At 45.1% G+C, this 22,584-nt stretch overlaps 1 protein-coding gene across 1 annotated transcript in view; it reads left to right on the top strand.

Moving 5' to 3' along the window:
- The first annotated feature begins 1,403 nt into the window (after positions 1-1,403).
- COL20A1 (collagen type XX alpha 1 chain) overlaps positions 1,404-22,584 on the top strand; it is a 134,281-nt gene continuing 113,100 nt past the window's right edge. Inside the window, exons 1-6 of the mRNA XM_083744105.1 lie at positions 1,404-1,500; positions 12,164-12,248; positions 16,242-16,352; positions 18,567-18,710; positions 20,173-20,334; positions 20,978-21,166. Coding sequence (XP_083600231.1) covers positions 12,173-12,248; positions 16,242-16,352; positions 18,567-18,710; positions 20,173-20,334; positions 20,978-21,166 — 682 coding nt within the window. The 5' untranslated portion in view covers positions 1,404-1,500; positions 12,164-12,172. The remainder of the gene's footprint in view (positions 1,501-12,163; positions 12,249-16,241; positions 16,353-18,566; positions 18,711-20,172; positions 20,335-20,977; positions 21,167-22,584) is intronic.

The following is a 22,584-nucleotide window of genomic DNA, read 5'->3' as shown; positions in this document are numbered from 1 at the left end:
ATTCCACAAACAGGGAGCCACTGCGGAAAAGGCCCCGTTCTCGTGTTGCCTCACTTTGGACCTCTTGTGGATGAGATACACAAAGAAGAGCCTCCGATGGTGTTCACAGAGTCCGGATCAGTTCATATGAGAAGTGGTCCTTGAGGTGTTGTGGCCCTGAGCCATTTAAAGTTTAAGGAACTAATCGGTAGCCAGTGTAGTCGGCCCAGGATCAGCGTCATATGCTCAGACCCAGGGCCGGATTTAGGTTTGATGAGGCCCATAGCTATTGAAGGCAATGGGGCCCTTTATATGTCCAGCTCTCCTTTGTCAACAACAAATTGTCACTGTTTTTTGTGCTGAATATATGGACCTAATAGGCATCTAAAGCCATTTGCATATGTTGCCGTGCAACCAGTCCATGCAGAATGTAGGCACCCTATATATAGAAATGAGCAAACCAGGGATATTTTAGGGAGTAGGCTAGCAGGCAGGGCCCATTGCTCAAATCATAGGAGCCTACACAACATAAAACACTGTTGCTGTATGTAGGCTTTATTTTATTTGTTTTTTATCTTATATTTTGGAAATGTACAACACTTTAAAATAGTGAAGTGCTGAATATCTTCTGGGGGGGTCAATATTCATATCTCCCCCCCTTGTTTATTTTTATTTATTTAGATGTTTTGCAGTGTATTGATGAAGTTGGGTATGCAATCCTCTACAGTTATTTCCAGGGCCGGATTTAGGTTTGAAGAGACTCTAAACTATTAAAGATAATGGGGTCTTTTACATGTCCAGCTGTCCTTCGTCAACAACCAAATGTTGCTGTTCTTTGTGCTGAATATATGCTATATGGTAATTTATGGACACAACAGGTCCATACACAACACAAACACTGTTGCTGTATGTAGGTTTTATTTTATTTTTTTATCTTATATTTTTGAAGGGTGTACACTTTTTTTCCTTTAATTTTTTGGGGGGTCCCCAAGAGAGTGGGGCCCTAAGCTATAGCTTGTTTAGCTTATACATAAATCTGGCACTGGTTATTTCCCCTTAGGGCATAGACTCCAAAGTTTATGAACCCAGACCCTTTGCACCCCTGGAAGAATCAACCACATAGGCTTTTAGGTTGGCTTTCTAAGAAGCTACTTAGAAGAGGTCTGGAGATATTCTGCAGGGTGAGCAATTGGAAAGACTATGTTTTGCACTGTATCGCTGATGTTTCATGCAATTTATTTTTTAAAAAAGAAATTGCATTTATTTTCTTATTGATTGTAGACCCTGGAAACTTTTGCTCCCCCCCACAAACAATCAGCAGTTCTGACATCTGTGCATGAAATCTTACACACACACACACACACACACACACACAATAAAAAAAATCAGACAGAATGAAAAAAAGCTCAAAGACAGCAGACAAGCCGCTGGCTTCCTTCCTCAGATATCAAGAATGTACTCAGATTCTTCAAACCATCGCAGCCAACTTAAGGAAGAACCTCACTCATTGAAAGATTCCAGGTTTGTAACAGATATTCATTCACAATTTATAGTTATTTGCAAATTGGACTTGCTATAGGGGACTCTAGTGGGATTTTGAAATGTTGGGTCAGGAAATGAAGGTTGTGTGTGTGTGTGTGTGTGCCTGCTACCGTTGTGTTTTAGCTCTGTTAGTGCCTGGTGTGATGAGTTGTGAGCCAACTTTTATCCTGTAGTGAATGGAACTGAGTGCTCTGTAAACTCCGAAGTCCCTGCTTCCGAGATAAACATCTCCTTAGCTGTAAACTCACCTACGGTTCTTCTATAAGGAAGCCTTTTCTCAGCATTCAAACATGCAATATGATAATTCCGGGCGACATCACAGGGATGTTGTAAGGGCTGGTTTGTCATCTCTCAGGGAGTGTGTAGTTGCATCCGAGAGTGCAGGATTCTGCATTGAGATTAGATGACCCGTAAGGTCACTCCCCTTAGATGATTCTAAAACAAAGTTCCTTTTTAAAAAGATAATCTCCTGAGGTGGAGTGCGGACTCCTTCTTCTGCACAACATTCATGACCACGTTTCTTCTGGGTATTCTTGCAGTTCTCTTGGGGCCAAACAAGACTACGTTTAGTATTTGATTCACCATTGTGTGCTTGGTTTTCATTTATTATTAGCAGCTGGGGGGGGGGGATTGTGTGTGTTTGTGTGAGCCTCTGGTTTGCAGGTAAGAATGGGAGAGATTTCAACTTTGCATTTGAATAAGAAACTACCCATACGGGAAGCAAAACTGGACCATCCATTGAAATTTGCACATTTCCCAACTTTGCAGGGCAGTTCTCAAACCAAGCAATATGTACAACAATGCATATTTTAGGGGAAAGTGTGCCTGATGGATGAAATCAACATGAACAATGCATGCTATTGGAGGAAATTGATTGCAAGAATAAATGTGTGTACTTGTCAAAACTGGATACATAGATGTGTATATTAGGAGAAATTTGTACTAAATTTGTACTAAAATGCTGATGAATTTTCCTGAGTCCCCCCCCCCCCAAAAAATGTGAATTGCTGCAGAAATGTGGAACTGAAATTAGGGTTGAAAAACTGACACAATAAAGACCTGATGAAGAGAGCACAGCAGAGGTTATATTTTCTGAGAATCCTCCAGAAAAATAATCTCTCAAAGGACCTGTTGATGGCATTTTACCATTGTACTGTTGAGAGTGTATTAATTTATGGTCTCTGTGTGTGGTATGGGAGCTGCACGGTCAGGGAAAAAATCAATGCTGTCCAGGGTTGTAAAGACTGCGGAGAGAATAACTGGGTGCACTCTTCCCACCTTGGATCAAATCTATGCTTCCAGGTGCCATAAGAAAGCTGCAGAGATAGCGCAGGATAGTGCGCACCCCAGAAGTGATCTCTTTCAGTTTCTGCCTTCTGGGAGAAGGTACAGGGTTTTAAAGACTAGGACTAGCCGCCTGAGAAACAATTTCTATCCAAATGCGATGTTGGTTTTAAACGTGGTGTAAGGTAGTCTCTATGGGAGTATATTGTATTTAATTATGGGGTATCAGAGTTTTCAGGGGGTTAACCAAGCTGGGACAGCAGGTTTGTTGGTTTCTGAATGTCTGATGTAGATTTTTCAATTTCGTGGTTCTGCATGGGACAATGACAATAAATATTATTGTATCGTATTGTACATTTAAATTGACAGATCCACCCATCCGTCTTTGAGGGAGGGGAGATTGAACCCTTTGTCTCCACTGTGGTTCCGATCCAAGAACGGACCATCTGTCAACACTCCCCCCCCCCCAGAAGCAAAAGTCAGGCCTCCGCTTTGGGTCCCCTCTTTAGAACTAGCAGGCATGTGCAGAGTGCATTTCACTTTCTCAACAACCAACACCAAATAATCTAGGATAGATTCATGGTATTGGTAGGCTCACAGAATTGGAACGGTTCCCCAGTGGTTATCTATCCCAACCCCCTGCAATGCCGAGAAACTCAGCACACATCTGAAACCGCACCGGATGCTTGGCTTAGCTTTGCAAAAAGTGCTGATAGTTTTATCGCTGCGCCACTAAGGAGGGGATGAAGGATGCAAGGCTTATCCGGGTTTAAGGTGGAGATGGGCTTCCAGGCAGGCAACTTTGCCAACTTCTGAACTGGCCTCTTCAACGATCTCTTTTCCAGCTGCGTGATCTGCAGCCACCAGCAGGAATTCTGATTTAGCTGAAAATTGAAAAGTTCCACTCTCTGATTTCCGCCCAGCCACCCTTTGCACCGCCTGCCTTGCACGGGCGGGGCCGACACCTGGAAGGGGCGGGGGGCCTCATTTGCATTTGCTTCGACCATGATGCATTGCGCGGAGATAGGGCGCGATTTATCCGTGTTGAACGTGAGAGTCCGGTTCTGTAACCGTGGGGCAGAGTTAGGGACCGTCCTTCACCTTATTTTTGCTCGCCGCAGAGCGCTTTCGGGGCAATCCTAAGTGGCACCGTAACCTTATGGTCAGGCTCTGATCCTGTACACTGGACTACTGCTGGCTGCAAAATTATACTCTGGCTTCTCCTCAGATCGTATAAATCTTTCGCCTTTTACTAAAGATTTCCGTGGGGAGGAGCGTATATGAGTTCATAAATAATTTTTTGAGGTCCTGCTTTTGCAGGGCTGCTATGCTATGGTTTAAAGATAGAAAAACAAAGTTAGTATATCATATTTTGAGCTGTTACAGCGCTGGATTCCAGAAGTCTGGTGACTTCTGTCTCATTGTATCTGAAGAAGTGTGCATGCACACGAAAGCTCATACCAAGAACTAACTTAGTTGGTCTTTAAGGTGCTACTGGAAGGAATTTTTTTTGTTTTGACTATACCTATCTGTAACTGGATTCCTCAATGTTTTCCTCAATGTTTCCTCAAAATTTGCAAAGGCGTGCATATGAATCCGGTGTTCGACCGTTTCGGCTTCATACGAGTTAACATCCAGGTTTCACATGTTGTTGTTTAGTCGTTTAGTCGTGCCCGACTCTTCGTGACCCCCTGGACCAGAGCATGCCAGGCACTCCTGCCTTCCACTGCCTCCCACAGTTTGGCCAAACTCATGCTGGTAGCTTTGAGAACACTATCCAACCACCTTGTCCTCTGTTGTCCCCTTCTCCTTGTGCCCTAAATCTTTCCCAACATCAGGGTCTTTTCCAGGGAGTCTTCTCTTCTCATGAGGTGGCCAAAGTATTGGAGCCTCAGCTTCAGGATCTGTCCTTCCAGTGAGCACTCAGGGCTGATTTCCTTCAGAATGGATAGGTTTGATCTTCTTGCAGTCCATGGGACTCTCAAGAGTCTCTTCCAGCACCAGAATTCAAAAGCATCAATTCTTCGGTGATCAGCCTTCTTTATCGTCCAGCTCTCACTTCCATACATCACTGCTGGGAAAACCATAGCTTTAACTATACAGATCTTTGTTGGCAAGGTGATGTCTCCGCTTTTTAAGATGCTGTCTAGGTTGCTATTGCTTTTCTCCCAAGAAGCAGGCGTCTTTTAATTTCGTGGCTGCTGTCACCATCTGCAGTGATCATGGAGCCCAAGAAAGTAAAATCTCTCACTGCCTCCATTTCTTCCCATGCTATTTGCCAGGAGGTGATGGGACCAGTGTCCATGATCACATACCTGCTTTCAAAGCAAGATTCCTCTTGAGCAATTTCCTTGTTTGCCTTCAGCAAAAGTGGCTCCTGTTTGACTTCCTAGGTTTTTTCCTGATGCTCAGTCTAACAGCATGTAGCAACACCTGAGCATCTGGGCATGTGAAGAGTGCCTGCACTACGTTGGTTGAGGAGCCAAGGGTACCCCCATCCCATCCATTTCTAGTCTTATTATCTCCTTCCCAAACCCATTTTTGTTACCATTTTTGTTCCACCCTCCCCATGGAACGCCCCTCCTTTCAGATGCCAAGGAGATAAAAGAATTACACAACTTTTAGAAGACATCTGAAGGCTGGCCTCTATCAGGAGGTTTTTAGCACTTGGTGCTTTATGATTTTAGATATGCTGTAAGCCGCCCAGAGTTACCTGGGGAAACCCAGCCAGATGGGTTGGGTATAAATAATACAATTATTATTATTAATTAAACGAGGAGCGTAATTAATCTAAGTGGTGTGGTGGTTTGAACATTGGACTTGGGACCCTAGAGATAGGGTTCACACCCCCACTTGACCATAACACTTTTGCTCCTGAATACCAGTTGCTGAAAACCACAGGAGAGGAGAGTGTTGCACTTGTGAGTTTCCAATAATAATAATTATTATTTTTATTTATACCCCATAATAGGGGGGGATAGCCCCAATTTAAAATACAGGTTAAAATGCAATTTAAAATGCAGCCTCATTTTAAAAGTAGCCCACTTTAAATAGTAAGGTAAAGGTAAAGATACGCCTGAGCATTAGGTCCAGTTGTGGAAGACTCAGGGGTTGCAGCGCTCATCTTGTTTTACTGGCCGAGGGAGCCGGCGTACAGCTTCCGGGTCATGTGGCCAGCATGACTAAGCCGCTTCTGGCAAACCAGTAGAGTGCATGGAAACACCATTTACCTTCCTGCTGGAGTGCTACCTATTTATCTACTTGCACTTTTTTGACGTGCTTTCGAACTGCTAGGTTGGCAGGAGCTGGGACCGAGCAACGGGAGCTTACCCCGTCATGGGGATTCAAACCGCTGACCTTCTGATCAGCAAGCCCTAGGCTCTGTGGTTTAGACCACAGTGGCACCTGCTTCCCACATCATTTTCTTCCAATATTGCTCTATTTGCAGTGCTTGTTTTGCTGATTTCATTTAATATTCTAATTTTCTGATATTGTTAATTTGGGGTTTTCATCAGCTGTTCATCACAATTATAACAAATAAATGCTTGACATATCTCGCTTTGCATGTCATGAGTCTATCTCATGAGACTATCTCATATATTAGTTTCACCTTTTAAGTTGAATTACCGAAATAAATTAACTTTTCCACAATATTCTAATTTTCTGAGTTTCACCTGTAATAGACAGATAATACAAGGATTTATACAATTTTATAATATGCAGAGAATAATATGTGTGGATAAATTAGAGAGAGGAGCTGAGGGAAGTCTCGGATAGGGGATGGTTTGATGGGAAGGTGGAAAAAAGGGGGAATAATGAATTTGATATGTTTTGATATTTTGATATGTTGAAATTGTCAATAAAAAATATTTTTAAAAAGAAAGAAATGCCCTTCTCCTAGACCTTCCCAGGTTGACATGCCCCATCTACCTCTCCCATCCATCTACAGCATTTGCAGAAGCCATCTTCTTGACTGCTGGACCCATTCTTGGTCTTGTCCGCTCTATCCAGCTTCATCGATGGCACTAATGTCATTTCCTCTTAATTTAACATGGTGGCAAAGATGGATCAGAAACTGTTCCTTTATGCTACTACTGCGGCGAGACTAGTACTCACACAGAAATGGAAACAACATGAAATACCCACAGTTGAAGAGTGGCAGCGGAAACTTATGGAGTACGCAGAAATCGCAAAATTGACTGGAAAAATCCGAGAGCAGGGCGACAAAATATTCCAAAGAGAATGGATGAAATTTGTAGCATACATAGAGAAGAACTGTACACAAAATAAAGACACTCGCAGGATTGAAACAGACCTCATAATGTTTATTAAGAACCATTTGGTCAGACTTTGGGAATTGAAACAATATAATAATACAACAACAAAGGATGTACATTAATAAAACTTAGACAGTTCTCTTCTATAGTATTAAGTTTACACAGAAGGCAAATATAACAAATGCGTATAGATAAAAGGAAACATAGAGAAACCAGAAGGAGGGAGGGAAGTAAAAGCTCGAAAGAGTAAAAGCATAAAGGTTAAAAGAAATAAGATATGTATTATGATTGTGAAAGTTGTAAAACTTGTAAAACCAATAAAAATCATTCAAAAATAAAAATAATAATAACATGGTGGTCATGGCCAAGACCCCTGGCCCTGGAACAGTTGGTGCCCTGTGTGTGCAGGATTCTGCCATTCTTTGATGTGACGAAGTGAGGCCGTATCATAGACGGCAGCATAAATTGTTGAGTTTTCATTTGCTTCAGGCCTTCCTTCCTTCCTGCGGGAGAACAGTACCATACCTGGGCTCACTCGGTCACGCATGATTTTAAATTACTGCCCCTCAGCTATCAGGAGGCAATAAGCGCAATGCAGCTTGCGTATAATGCGCATCTTGTGTTTCAAGCGCCTAAGTAGTCAACCTGTTGCTGTCATCTAGTGATTTAAAACGTGTGTCTTGGGACTATCCTTCAGTCAGTTCTTAATGCTGTGCCGGCCCTTTCATTAGGCAGAGTGAGGTGGAAGATCAGGGGTGGGCGCAGGGCCAGATTTAGGTTTGATGAGGCCCTAAGCCATGGGTACATTTCCGAGCACAATTCAAAGTGTTGGTGCTGACCTTTAAAGCCCTAAATGGCCTCAGACAATATCCCTGAAGGAGCGTCTCCACCACCATCGTTCTTCCCAGACACTGAGGTCCAGCGCCAAGGGCCTTCTAGCGGTTCCCTCGCTGCGAGATGGGAGGTTACAGGAAACCAGGCACAGGGCCTTCTTGGTAGTGGCACCCGCCCTGTGGAACACCCTCCCACCAGATGTCAAAGAGAACAACGACTACCAAACTTTTAGAAGACATCTGAATGCAGCCCTGTTTAGGGAAGCTTTTAATGTTTAATAGGTTGTTGTATTTTAATATTCTGTTGGAAGCTGCCCAGAGTGGCTGGGGAAACCCAGCCAGATGGGCGGGGTATAAATAATTTATTATTATTATTATTATTATTAGTAGTAGTAGTAGTAGTAGTAGGCAAACTAAGTCCCAGGCCCCTGCTGAAAATGTTTGCTGACCCCTGCCCCAAGCTATTGAAGGTAATGGGGCCTGTTATGTACTGAAGTTCTCACTCTGGGCCAGCAGGGGGATACTGTAGATAGTTATGCAAATAAAGGATCGAAAGTGACGTTCAGTGATTAGATAGTTTTAGAAAATAGTTACAGTTACGTTGTACTGGAGCTCTATATAAGCAGGGTGACTGAGCCTCAGTTCTGGCCTCAGAATAAAGAAGAGCTGTTTGAAGAATTGCTGTGTCGTCTGATATGTTCGCCCACCACTTAAGAGGGCCCTTTATATGTCCAGCTGTCCTTTGTCAACAACAAATTGCCGCTGTTCTTTTTGTGTTGAATATATGCTCTAAGGTAATTTATGGACCTAATAGGTATCTAAAGCCATTTGCACATAACAAACTATGAGTTTTATCAAAGTAATTGTTGAACTGAAATACAATTAAGAAGCAGTATATGAATAGTGAAATAATTATTAAGATCTAACTTAACATGATTTTTTTATTCATAACAAACACATTGGCATTTGGCAATGACAAAAGTTCCTTTAGAAATACAATTTACAAAGACTCATAATCTAGTCTCTAGAAACTTGCTGTAACATGAAATAATAATAGGTGTAAATATATGGTGCAAACTACTAATAATTATAAATAGCTTTATTAATATGAAATTAAGTGTTATAACCTGTACAAGGCTAGCATTCGGGGCCCATTACTTACATTATAGGAGCCTACATAACACAAAACACTGTTGTTGTATGTAGGTTTTATTTTATTTGTTTTTTATCTTATATTTTGGAAATGTACATCCAATTTTTTTTCATTTAATTTTTTTGGGGGCCCCCAAGAGAGTGGGGCCCTAAGCTATAGCTTGTTTAGCTTATACGTAATTCCTTCACTGGGTGGATGGGGAGTAAAGACAGCAGCAAGATGCTGAGGGAGAGAGCTGTGAGCAATACATGGCTCCCTCTGGAATGCCTAAGCCGCTTCTGCCTTTGGGTGCTGTGGAAGCCGCAGGATCTCACCATCAATGCTGAAGGAAGGTTCAGTTGCCAGATCATTTTTTCCTCTACATTGAAGATGGGCATCTGCAGGGATTTTTCCGGAGAGGGGGTAGTAAACTCAAACATTGAAAGCGGGAGCAGGCTATTCCCCCCCCCAAAAAAAAAACTACGAGAAGAAATGTGCCGGGACATTTTGCTTCATAAAGTCTACAAATACTAGATACATTGTTTAAGAAAAAAGTATAATATATTATTATATTATATTATATTATATTATATTATATTATATTATATTATATTATTATATTATAATGTATAATAGTACTATTGTGAGAATGATGTGCGCGATAGAAAGGGGTTAAATGTACCAATTGCAGGGAGGGAGGGGAATCGCGACTCGGCAGAGTCAAAGGGAATGTATGGCATTAATTGTTATGATATAGAAGCAATGCAGCTGCAAACTGCTAGCTTGAAAGCAAAACATAATGGGAATGTTGGGACTGTCCATGGGAAACAGAGGGACAGTCAATTCACAGTGCGAAGCACCGGAATTAGCTCAGAGTGTAATATGAGCTCTTCCGTTTGTTCCTGTCCAGGAAGTGTTTGTCACTAGACTGCTGGAGTTTGAAGAGAGCAGTCATGTTTTTTGTAACGCTGCAAAGACAGAAATAAAGGCATGTAAATACGTTTCTGTCTATCTCTTTCCCCTGTCAGGGGGGGCAGGAAAGAGGGGTGTGTTCTTCTCACGTTTGAGAAGAATCGCCTATCGAGACCTCGCCTGGATCTTGCTGGGGAATGCAGCCAGGGAGGTCAACAGGGAATCATGCCGAGTGCCTGGGAGAGTTGCCAGTTTCTCCTGATAAAGGCTTTATTTCCAACATCAATATGGTTTGTTGGAAAAGAATATGTAAGGAAAACAATAAAAATTTACTTGAAAAAAAGAAAAAAAAAGAACGCTGGAAATCGGGGAATTTATTTATTTCTAAAAATTAGACATTGCTCGATTGTAAAAAAAAACACAACCCAAAAAACCCTCAAGTTGGTTTTAAGGGGAAAAAAATTACAACAATAAAACATTAAATAATAAAATCAGCAATAAACTAAAAACAGATTAAGATGTGCACCAATATTCTAAAAACCAGGATAGGCTTGTCTAAACAGAAATGCTTTTAGCAGGCACTGAGGTACAGTGAAGGCAGCTGTCTGATATCAATAGGCAGGGAGTTCCGAAGTTCTGGTGCAGCAATGCTGAAAATTTGAGTTCTTACAAATGCGGAATGGGTATGTTGTGATTAATCTAGAGAAGCAACTGTGGTCAGAGCCACACATTGCACCTCTTTAACAGTCAAGGAGAATCCTGGCAAGTAGTTTGTTAATTCCGATGGCAAATAGAACTCTGTAAAACCAGCACCCTTAAACTATAGTTTAGAGAGGGCTATCTATGACTCTTAAAGGTAAAGGTAAAGGGCCCCCTGACCATTAGGTCCAGTCATGACAGACTCTGGGGTTGCGGCGCTCCTCTCGCTTTACTGGCCGAGGGAGCCGGAGTACAGCTTCCGGGTCATGTGGCCAGCATGACTAAGCCGCTTCTGGCGAACCAGAGCCGCGCACGGAAACGCCATTTACCTTCCCGCCGGAGCGGTACCTATTTATCTACTTGCACTTTGAGGTGCTTTCGAACTGCTAGGTTGGCAGGAGCAGGGATCGAGGAACTGGAGCTCACCCCGTCACAGGGATTCGAACTGCCGACCTTCTGATTGGCAAGTCCTAGGCTCTGTGGTTTAACCCACAGCGCCACTCACATCCCTTAAAAGGTAAAGGTAAAGGTACCCCTGCCCGTACGGGCCAGTCTTGACAGACTCTGGGGTCGTGCGCCCATCTCACTCAAGAGGCCAGGGGCCAGCGCTGTCCAGAGACACTTCCGGGTCACGTGGCCAGCGTGACATCGCTGCTCTGGCGAGCCAGAGCCGCACACGGAAACGCCGTTTACCTTCCCGCTGGTAAGCGGTCCCTATTTATCTACTTGCACCCGGAGGTGCTTTCGAACTGCTAGGTTGGCAGGCGCTGGGACCGAGCAGCGGGAGCGCACCCCGCCGCAGGGATTCGAACCGCCGACCTTTCGATCGGCAAGTCCTAGGCGCTGAGGCTTTAACCCACAGCGCCACCTGCGTCCCGCACTCACATCCCTTAGCGCCACCCCATCCCTTTCTATGAGTATAAATGGATGCAAAAACACCCCCACCCATGGTACATGGAAAGGGAGAGGCCACCATATTGTCCTTGGGTTACTGGTTTGTTTTTGTATGTTTGCTATGTATTTTGTGTTCTCATTTTGTATATTTGTGCTGCGAACCACCCTCTGATCTTTGAACGGCGGTATACAATTGTTAACAACAACAATTGTTATTATTTCTGGGGCGGGTTCTGCTTAATGTTGGACCTCAGTATTGATTAGCCATATCCATCATTTGATGTCCAGGCTCACCCCAGAGATACACTTCATTCCGTTAAACACTTGGGCTGAGGGTCTTCGTATAGGCCTTCATGATGCCAGTGTAGTGGTTAAGAGCGGTAGATTCATAATCTGGTGAACCAGGTTCGCTTCCCCGCTCCTCCACATGCAGCTGCTGGGTGACCTTGGGCTACTCACACTTCTCTGAAGTCTCTCAGCCCCACTCACCTCACAGAGTGTTTGTTGTGGGGGAGGAAGGGAAAGGAGACTGTTAGCTGCGTTGAGACTCCTTAGAGTAGTGATAAAGCTAATAATATCAAATCTTCTTCTTCTTCTTTTGTACATGTTAGGTCTTCATCATGCTTGCTCCTGACTTTTTCTGGATTTCCTGCATAATGCTGGCAACTCATATCACCTTGCAGGCGTGGGGTCAAGGTAAGGAGAGAACCCAGCCTTTTCTTCTTCTTCAAATCACGTGCTGGAGGTGACAAAACCGGGTAAGAAAAAAATAATCTCTCTCTTGAATTGCATGGTTCAAGAGTGTCTTAAAGGTGACAAGTGATACTTTGGATGAGGGCTGAATTTGCTTCATGACCTAGGCCTACTTCCCACCTGTTCCATGGAGATGGGCCATTGATCAGTGTTGGAAGGTCTCAGGTTCTATCATGGCATCTACCGTGGTAGCACAGAGATGAGGAACCTGCCGTCCTTCAGAAGTTGTTGGGCTGCCACAGCACAACCTAAAAGAAGACTTACAGGATCTCAAAGGGCTGCAGCCCATTTACAAGCTGGTCATCAGGAAACACTGGAAGATCTCTTCATTTTCATAATCAGCGTCCAACATTCCTGCCTCTTCATTTTGAGTGACAACTTGGAGGCTGGTCAGAGCAAGCTGAACAAAAATAGCCTCTCCTTTGATCAGGAAATGAATCCCCTCTTTGTCTGGCTTCCTGTCCCTGTTTATGCTCCAGTGTGGTGATGCTAATGGGCCCCTCTGAAGAATGGAATGCCCTTCATTTCTGCTTCGAACAGGGCGGCCTGTGAATCTCAGCTTTGTTTCCCCCAAAAATAATTTCCTTGCAGGAAGCTGGAAGTGTGTCTCGAAAAGCACACAGATGTGAGGCTGAGTTGTTGTGTCCCATTGGACCACTGATGGTCTATTCAGGTGGCACCAAGATGGCAAATTTTCTGAAGCCTGGGGGCTTCATTGCAGAACTGGCCATTTCTTGCATGGAGAGATTTTTCAAAAGAGGTGTGGCTGTCGTACACTGGGGGACAGTGCTGAGTTTACCATATTTTTTGCTTCATAAGACACACTTTTTCCCTCCTAAAAAGTAAGGGGAAATGTGTGTGCGTCTTATGGAGTGAATGCAGGGGGGAGGTAGGCAGGAAAAGCCCCCAAGAGCCGCACACATGCTCCGCGCGGCTCTTGGGGGCTTTTCTCCAGGAGGGAGAAGGGACGGACGTGGCCAGTCAGTCCCTTCTCCCTCCTCGTAGAAAAGCCCGCAGGAGCCGTGCGCTTCTTAAAGGGTGCACGGCTCCTGTGGGATTTTGCGGGAGGTGGGGGAATTGCCATAGCCACGCGCAGCCTCTCCCGGCTGGAGAGGTTGCGCGCGGCTAAAGAGAAAGCCAGGACAATGAGCGGGATCCCACTGGCTTTGCTCTTTGGGGCTGGGGGGGGGGGGGACCTGGGCTTCTCCCGGCAGCCCCGAGAAGCTCTGGTAAGGACCTAACAGAAGCAGAAGACACCAAGAAGAGGTGGCAAGAATACACAGAGGAATTATACCAGAAAGATATGGATGTCTTGTACACCCCAGGTAGTGTGGTTGCTGACCTTGAGCCAGACATCCTGGAGAGTGAAGTCAAATGGGCCTTAGAAAGCACTGCAGATAACAAGGCCAGTGGAAGTGATGGTATTCCAGCTGAACTATTTAAAATTTTAAAAGATGATGCTGTTAAGGTGCTACACTCAAAATGCCTGCATTTCTCGATTCAGCAGCCTTCCTCCCTGCAAAGAAGTTTAAGGGAGCTTGTGCACAGTCACACACCTGCCGCTCTTGCTGAGCTAAAGGCTGTCGAGTTCTGTTACTTACACTTTCTCTAGTTTCGCATTTTTCCAAACAGGTGGCCTCAAAGCTGCCAGCTAAAGTTGCACGCTCAGCAGGAAAACTGGAACTGCTGCATCTCTCCAAAATGTTTAATTTAAAAGGATATTTTGGAATTCCTAGCATGATGCTGGTTCACCTCTTTTCCCAGGCACTTGATGCCTTTGGCCTTTTTCCTCAGTCAGGTGGCAAACCGGCTCTGTCTGGGGGCTCTTGGAGCTGCAGGTGGGGGCTTCTGCGATGGAATACTCCCCCTTGCACAAATATTTCCTCCCTATCAAACCAGGATGTCTGGGAGCCTGAGGATGATGCTCTAATAATTCTTAAACAAGCTTTTTTCAAGTTTTGAATTATTGCAATTCCACACACCTGCCTCAATGTTCTGATACATTTTTGTATAGAGTGCTCTACTCACACATGTCTTGCTGGATATTTCAGCTGCTTCATGTTTTTGAAAAGCAATCTTGATGTGAGCCTCGGCCCAGTATACCTAAAGGAACGTCTCCAACCCCATCGTTCAGCACGGACAAAATTCAAAGTGTTGGTGCTAACCTTTAAAGCCCTAAATGGCCTCAACCCAGTATACTTGAAAGACTGGTGACTGACTGGTGACTGCCGAGACCACATAACACCGGTTCTGGAAGACCTACATTGGCTCCCAGTACATTTCTGAGCACAATTCAAAGTGTTGGTGGTGACCTTTAAAGCCCTAAATGGCTTCAGCCCAGTATACTTGAAGGAGCATCTCCACTCCCATCACTCAGCTCGGATACCGAGGTCCAGCTCTGAGGGCCTTCTGGCGGTTCCCTCACTATGAGACGTGAGGTTACAGGGAACCAGGCAGAGGGCCTTTTTGGTAGTGGCGCCCGCCTTGTGGAATGCCCTCCCATCAGATGTCAAGAAAGTAAACAACTATCTGACTTTTAGAAGACATCTGAAGGCAGCCCTGTTTAGGGAAGTTGTTAATGTTTAATGTTTTATTCTGATTTTAGTGTTCTGTGGGGAGCTGCCCAGAGTGGCTGGGGAAACCCAACCAGATGGGCGGGGTACAAATAATAAAATTATTATTATTATTATTATTATTATTATTATTATTATTATTATTATTAGCATTACATGCCAATGGGGTCTCACTGCTGCAAGCAACCATGCTGTAGCACTTTCAGATGAAGTGGAAGGGAAGCCCCACATAGAATGCATTGCGGAAATCCAAATGGCTTGGTGTCTGTTAGAGCTGGCTGCAGAGAATGCCGTATGCCCCCAAACTGGATTGAGCATATTGCAGATATTAATATTGCGCAGCATGAAGCAACTGGATACATACATACATTTTGGAATAAAAATTGTCTAGATCAGGGGTCGGCAACCTCCGGCCCCTGGGCCGCAAGCGGCCCACGTGGGTCAGTTAAATGGCCCACGAGCTGCCACGAAACTGAGCCACCCGCTCGGTGAATCCCCGCACTCTGCGCTTAACCGACGCAGCACGGAGTGGGGACTTGCTTCCACAGTGCTGGAAGCGATCTCTGTGGGAATGAACTGGCCCAGGCGAGATAAACCTTGCCAACCCCTGGTCTAGACCCATTAGATTGATTCAAAACGTTTCTTGCAGAACTTCCTTTGAAACAGAACAAAAAACAGTTGTACAATATCTTGTGCATGTCAAGCAGAGACTCAGCATCTTATAAGAAGTAAAATAACTTATAATCAGAGCTGACAAACATAGCTCTCTCTCTTTCTCAGGCTCCATTAGCCTACACTCCAACCCCTAAGGCTGTTGAGGTCCTGGAGAGGCATCTCCCTCTCATGGAGCCTGAACAAAGACTAAAGGCAATTCACTTCAAGATGGCAATTTAAAATAAATACATATGTATGCTGATCTAAGGTTAAACACTCACATGTTAGCTAGCAGAGAACAACAACTGTTAATTATCAACCCATCAGGGAGCTGAGAAAGCACTTAGTATACTCCAGTGGAATTTCCCCAATTAAATGACAAAACACCTCAAGGACTAAAAGAGTACATGGAATGGGACCCGATTCCATGCATGTGCATGCTCACTTGCACGACCTTCACCCTTAAAGGCAAGCAGCCAGCCAGCAATCTCATCCCAGGTCCAGCACACACACACACACACACACACACACACACACCCCTGTATGATCTGCAACTTTTGCTCCCAGGCCAAGTTCAATGCATTACTTTCAATATATAACCTTGAGACCAGTTTCCCTGCAGGATCGCCTTACCCCACGCTTCCCCAGAGTATGAAAGAAAGCACATCTTTGTCTCCAGTTTAAAAGGCGTTGATGCTTTCCTTCCCAGGCTCAAACCGGTTGAAACTGACTGTCCTCTCAGAAGACAGGTTGCAGATGAAATGGAAAGAAACGGAAGGAAATGCCAACGGATACAAAGTTCGCGTGAAGCCCATGGCAGGTACATGGTGAGGAGGTCAGAGTGCGTTTCGTCCCAGAAAGATACAATGGTACCTTGGTTTGCAACCGTTTTGGTTTACAGTCATACCTCAGGTTACAGCTGCTTTAGGACTGCCAGAGGTTCCAGAATGGGTTACTTCCAGGTTTTGGCAGTTGCGCATGCGCAGAGGTGCCAAATCTCAACACGCACATGCGCAGACACGGTTTGCAAACGCTGTGGGTTGCGAATGTGCATCATGCACGGATCACGTTTGCGACCCGAGCATCCACTGTACAACCATTTTGGATTGCAACCATGTCAAACTTGGAAGTGTGTGTCCCTTTTTTTGGATTACAACCCATTTTTAAAAATTACAACCCTTTTTTTTAGGGGGGGGAGGCCCCATTGGCGATAGCACGCCTTGGGTTACAACCTGTTTTGGTTTACAAACGAACCTCCAGAATGGATTATGGTTGTAAACCAAGGTACCACTGTACAAATCATGAACAGGGGGTGTGCATTTGTCTTTAACAACAAAGATGGTTGAGATTTACAAAAAACAAACAAACTTCCTGCAGCCAATCTGAAGCTGTGTCAGTGTCGCTGCCCGCCCAGAAGCCGTGCCAGTGTTGCGGAAGTCAGTCCCCACATGGCGAGGCATCTGCAGTACAAGAGGACTGATCGAGCAGGCGGCAGGCGGCAGGCCGCATCCGGCCCCCAGGCTGTAGTTTGCTGACCCCTGGTATAGTGCATACACAGTTGTGGTCAATGGTGGAATGGCTCTGTGTTTCCAAAGTTTTCCCCTATCCTCTTGGATCCTTACCCCTCCTGTTTTTAATTCCGACAAGTTTGGAAAATATGCAGGCTTGTCATTCCAGCCCCTTGAGCTAATAATAATAATAGGTTTGCAATATCAGATACAAACTTCCTCTGGGTGCATTCCAAGACTTTCGTGAGTGCTACCGCATTCCTGATCCCTTGAGCACATTATCTGTGATGTAATTAACTCAGCTGCTTAATTGTGCTTGCCTTTAGAAAAAAAGCTGCTCACAAGACAGTGAGAAGTGTTCATAGTTTATATCCATCATGTTTGCTGTGAAATGAGAAAGCTATTGTGCTTATGAACATGAACATTGCAGCCTTAGGAGTGGTATGCCTCTGAGTAACATCTGCTTAGAACCTCTAAGTCCTTCTTGTGAGCTTCTTGTAGGCACCTAGTTGGACCCTGCAAGATTTCCTCTTGTGTTCATACTTGCATAATCTAAGGAGGTAGGGTCTGTAGCTGTGGGATAACTCTTCTCCTTTTGATGCTTTGGAATATAGGAAGGGAAGACCCAAAGAAGAGTTAATTATACTGACCAGAGTTGCAAAGGTTGGTTTATACTCTTTGCCTGGGATTTCTCCCAAAGCCAACTTCCAGAGCTTTAGGACCTTTATGAAAAAGCAGACAGAAGCTTCAGGTTATAAGGTTAAGTCTGTGTACGTACTGCAGCCTTTGAAGCTCTGCGGTTTGGGGTTTGTTAAAAGCGCTTTTGTAGACATATCTGCAAGCTCTGCAGCAGGCTGAGCAGCTGTTAAATCATTGCCTTTTTGACACAAGGGGTATGTGCAGGTTTCACTGTTTCCTCCCCTTTCAATACCCACGGCACTCTTGTTTTACACTTCCCCCATCCCTTGAGAGTTTATTGATATGAAGTCTGGTAACTCAGGCTCCTCAGGTTACCTTGCACTCAGCATATGCCCAGAGGCTCCCTTCCCTTGTCTCATTCAGGTGACTTCATGACTGCATTCCTCCTTTGGTTTTTTGCAAGGCTCTCTGTTTATGCTCCTTCCCCTTTCAACACCCAACACATTTTTTAAATAAAAAATACTCAAAGCTGACTGATCCATCCGAAGTCCAATAGAACATACTGTGCAGCTTCACGACTGAACATCTCTTTTCTTTTGGCAAGACGCTCTGCATATGCTCATAGGTTGCCTGTTCAGGCTTTGGCTCCATGTTATACCAATGAATTCTATGGGGTTCGTTGTGGTTTATTAAAGGGCAACATTCACCTCTCTTTTGTTAAAGTGCAACACGCAACGTGGATGTGCCTCAGATCTCCCACCATAAAGAGTCAGACAATATGTTACATAAAATTGTAGAGTTCGAAGGGACCAACTCCCACAATCAAGAGTCAGGCAATATGTTCCTTGTTTAAAAAAGTTCACGGTCTTCTCTTCCGGCTGCTCCAGGTGACTCTGAGCAGGAAGTCATGCTGAAAACCAAGACTGCCAAAGCGACGGTGGGAGGGTTGAGTCCCACGAAAGAGTATACCTTGCAGATCTACATCCTCAACGGTTCTCAAGAGGCCCTCTTTGTCAAGAGGAAATTTGTGAGTAAGTGTGGCTTTCGCTCTCTTGATCTCTCGGTGCTGCGAACTGTGATGCTCAAGTCTTGGCTAGGGAGCAGTTTCAGGTCCAGAGCAGAACCAAGGCTGACCTAGCAGCACAGGGACAGAGTGTGGATCCTTGGATCAAACAAAATAAAAAAAATTCCTTCCAGTAGCACCTTAGAGACCAGCTAAGTTTGTTACTGGTATGAGCTTTCGTGTGCATGCACACTTCTTCAGAACTTCTCCCTCTGCATTTTAATGTTGTAATGTTTAATCTTGTTTTTAAGTTGCATTTTAATCAATTGTTTTTATACCTGGTGTTAGCCGCCCTGAGCCTGGCCTTGGATGGGGAGGGCGGGGTATAAATAAAATTTATTATTATTATTATTATTATTATTATTATTATTATTATTATTAAGAAATGTGCATGCATACGAAAGCTCATACCAATAACAAACTTAGGTTAAACCACAGGGCCTAGGACTTGCCGATCAGAAGGTTGGCGGTTCGAATCTCCACGATGGGGTGAGCTTCTGTTGCTCGATCCCAGCTCCTGCCAACCTAGCAGTTTGAAAGCACGTCAGAGTACAAGTAGATAAATAGGCACCACTCCGGCAGGAAGGTAAACGGTGTTTCCATGCGCTGCTCTGGTTCGCCAGAAGCGGCTTAGTCATGCTGGCCACATGACTGTACGCCGGCTCCCTCGGCCAATAAAGCAAGAGGAGTGCCACAACCCCAGAGTGGGCCATGACTGGACCTAATGGTCAGGGGTCCCTTTAACTTTTTAAGGTGCTACTGGAAGGAATTATTTTATTTTGTTTCGACTACGGCAGACCAACACGACTACCTACCTGTAACTAGAACTTGGATTAAACAAACAGAGTCGCTGCTTGAGAATTGGCCAATGGAGGCAAAGCTCAGAGAGGAAAAATGGAAGCTGTAGTGTCTGCCACCCACTGGGATTGGTAGGGTGGAAGTCAGGGAGATAAGCCGTAGATGGGACCGCAACAAATGGTGGGTGGAGCCAATTATTCTAGTTGGCCCCCATCCACCTCCCTGCTGGATTCTACAAGGGCAGCACTGGGACTGAGGAAGCTGTTAGGCAGCATTGCCCACTTGTTGTAAACAAAGAGGCAGGCAGGTGGGGGCCGACTGAGGTTGGCAAGGCGGTGCTCCATTGCCCATAATGCACCAGGCTCCACTAGGTGGAAGCAGAATCCCGGTGCGAGAAATGGTCAAGAACCCCAAGCAAAGAATGTGTGAGGAGCACCTTCAAAATAGGGTGCTGTTCAGACCATGCCTGAGGGGAGTATTTATCGATGGCTGAGGTTCAGCAGAAGTGGATCCAATGGAGGGGGAACATTGGGAAGCGCAGCTCCAGCCCTTTAGTCAGAGTGAGCCACCTCCCAAAAGAGCCAGTAAGTTTTTGTTTTCCAATGCTGCCACCACCGCTTTCGCCATTTCAGTTGAGGAGCTGAAGAACCTCTCCCAAGCCAGAAGTAACAGGAGGCAACCAACAGGCACTCCAGAAAAGGCAGAGGCGCCTTTAGAGACCCCAGCAGCTGAATACACCCTGGAGACTGAGGCCACTTCACCACCTGCCCGCAGTGACACACCAACCGTGATAAGTATGTGGAGAGGTCAAAGAGGAAAGCGGGTTTGAACGACACCTGGGCTGGAGGGTTCAAGAATTGGATATTCGGCTGACATTTGGGGGAGAGGGTGGAAGGGAGGGGAGTCACATTCTCCTTGCTTTTTTTTACATTTTAGGGAGGCAGGCAGGCTATCTTGGAGAGGTGAGGCAAAACTCACCATTACCTATTTTACCCCATGAATGCTGGCGGCCATTTTGTTTTCCCCTTGAATTTTTTATTATTATTGTTATTGTCAGTGGCGTAGCGTGGGGGGTGCAGGGGGGGGGCCAGCCGCACCGGGCGCAACATCTGGGGGTTAGGGTTACGGGGCGCAAATCCACGGGTTAGGGGGTGCAAATCCACGGGTTAGGGGGCGCAAATTACTTGCCTTGCCCTGGGTGCTGACAACCCACGCTACGCCACTGGTTATTGTTGTTATTATTTATGACTTTATGTCATGGCACAGCATCGCCGAGAGGTATTTCTGGAAAACAAAATGCCAGCAGCCAAGAGAGAGGCGTTTTTCTTCCATAATGTGCCCCAACTTCCCCTGAAAATCACTTCAAAACCGGCATGCTGTCCAAAGATTGTTCCTGTGTGGGGATAACTCTTTTTCTCTTGATGCTTTGGGAAACAGGAAGGGAAGAGCCAGAGAAGAGGCGGCAAAAAGCCATTTCCAAAGGGGCGAGCGAATATTTGCCAAATGCCGAGCTGACTGTGATGTCAACGGCACCAACAACCCTGAAGACGACTCTGTCAAGCCTAGCAGAATTTGAAATGGACTATCTGGCCCGAGAGGAAACATCCAGAGAAAGCTCACGGAGAGGTGAGGTTTGTTTCCTAGGCTCCTGTTTCTTCAAGTGTAACTCTTATGTGTCTAGAGAACACCCAGCTCTAAAAGTCCTCATATGAGCTTTTGACGTAAAATCGATGAGTCGTATGGGAGCTCAATGGTCACTTAGTCAGCCCTCTGGCAATCTACTCCTACAGAATCCCTCCAAAGTCACATCATCCTGCATTGATGTTCTCCTGTGGTTCCCCTTACTGCATCCTGGGTAGCTGCAGTTTTAGTGAGCCCTGGGGTAGCTCAGTCGGTAGAGCACGAGGCTCTTAATCTCAGGGTCGTGGGTTTGAGCCCCACGTTGGACAACGATTCCTGAATTGCAGGGGGTTGTATATATCATCCAAAGGCAGTTTGAAGTCAATATGGGACCTTGTGGTCCCATACAGTTCTAGGATCTATACTTTCAGCTCTTTTAGTAAGTGCACCTGGTATTCAGGAACATGCGTTAATCCCTTATTACCTGCCATACCTGGAAGAAAAAGCCAACCCATCAACATGCAGGCTAGAGGGCGGGTTAACACACATGGTTTGGAAGGCACAATCTGGAAAAAGACTGGGTTTGATAAAGAGAAATCACCGAAATAATTTCAGCCCAAGGGGCTAAATGATAGTTAACATTGCACTAGGCAATCACGCAAACCTTGCTGGGATAAAGAGACAAAGAGCTGGATTAGAGCGGTGATGGAATTGACCTGACAGCACACACAAAAATCACATCACGGCAGATTCCCTAAGAGGTCTTTGTTTCAGGAGGTTGCCATATTGCCCCTGGCGCACCGGTGGTCTACGCGCAATGCGAGCTGGTGCTTGATTAAGAGCAATCTGTCATCATTATTTGAATCTAATTTTCTTCTCTCCATTTGGGGGGTGTGGGTGCATTTCCACCTGTGATAAGCCATTTCACGAATGTCCCAGTCAAAGCCCCATGCCTAATCCCTAACTCCTCTTCCACATACCTGAAAGGCCGTACAGGGAGATGAGGAACCTGTGGTCCTCTAGATGTTGGTGGACTTCAGATTAGGGCTGGGCGATATCTGGTTTTCAACATCAAGATGTATCACCAGCTAAATTTCTGAATGTCTGAAATAAGGATGGAGCTATGTAGAAGCACTGAGTGGCTTCATGGTTTTTCCCACACTGTGATTTTTGCATAGCACCCATCCCATGATGCACAATATATTGCCAGGTCAAAAATTATGAACTTGATATCACAATATGGACTTCAAACTGCCTTTGGATTATATATCAATATATCGCCCAGGTCTAATTCAGATCCCACCATCCATGGATCTTGGCCACACTGGGATGGAGCCAGGGCCAGATTTAGGTTTGATGAGGTCCTAAGCTACTGAAGGTAATGGGGCCCTTTATATGTCTAGCTGTCCTTTGTCAACAACAAA

This window comes from Podarcis gaigeae (assembly GCF_964106915.1).
Source record: "Podarcis gaigeae genome assembly, chromosome: 6".
NCBI classification, from domain to species: Eukaryota; Metazoa; Chordata; class Lepidosauria; order Squamata; family Lacertidae; genus Podarcis; species Podarcis gaigeae.
Note: the sequence above shows the minus strand (reverse complement) of the source record. Positions and strands in the feature narration are given on the sequence as shown.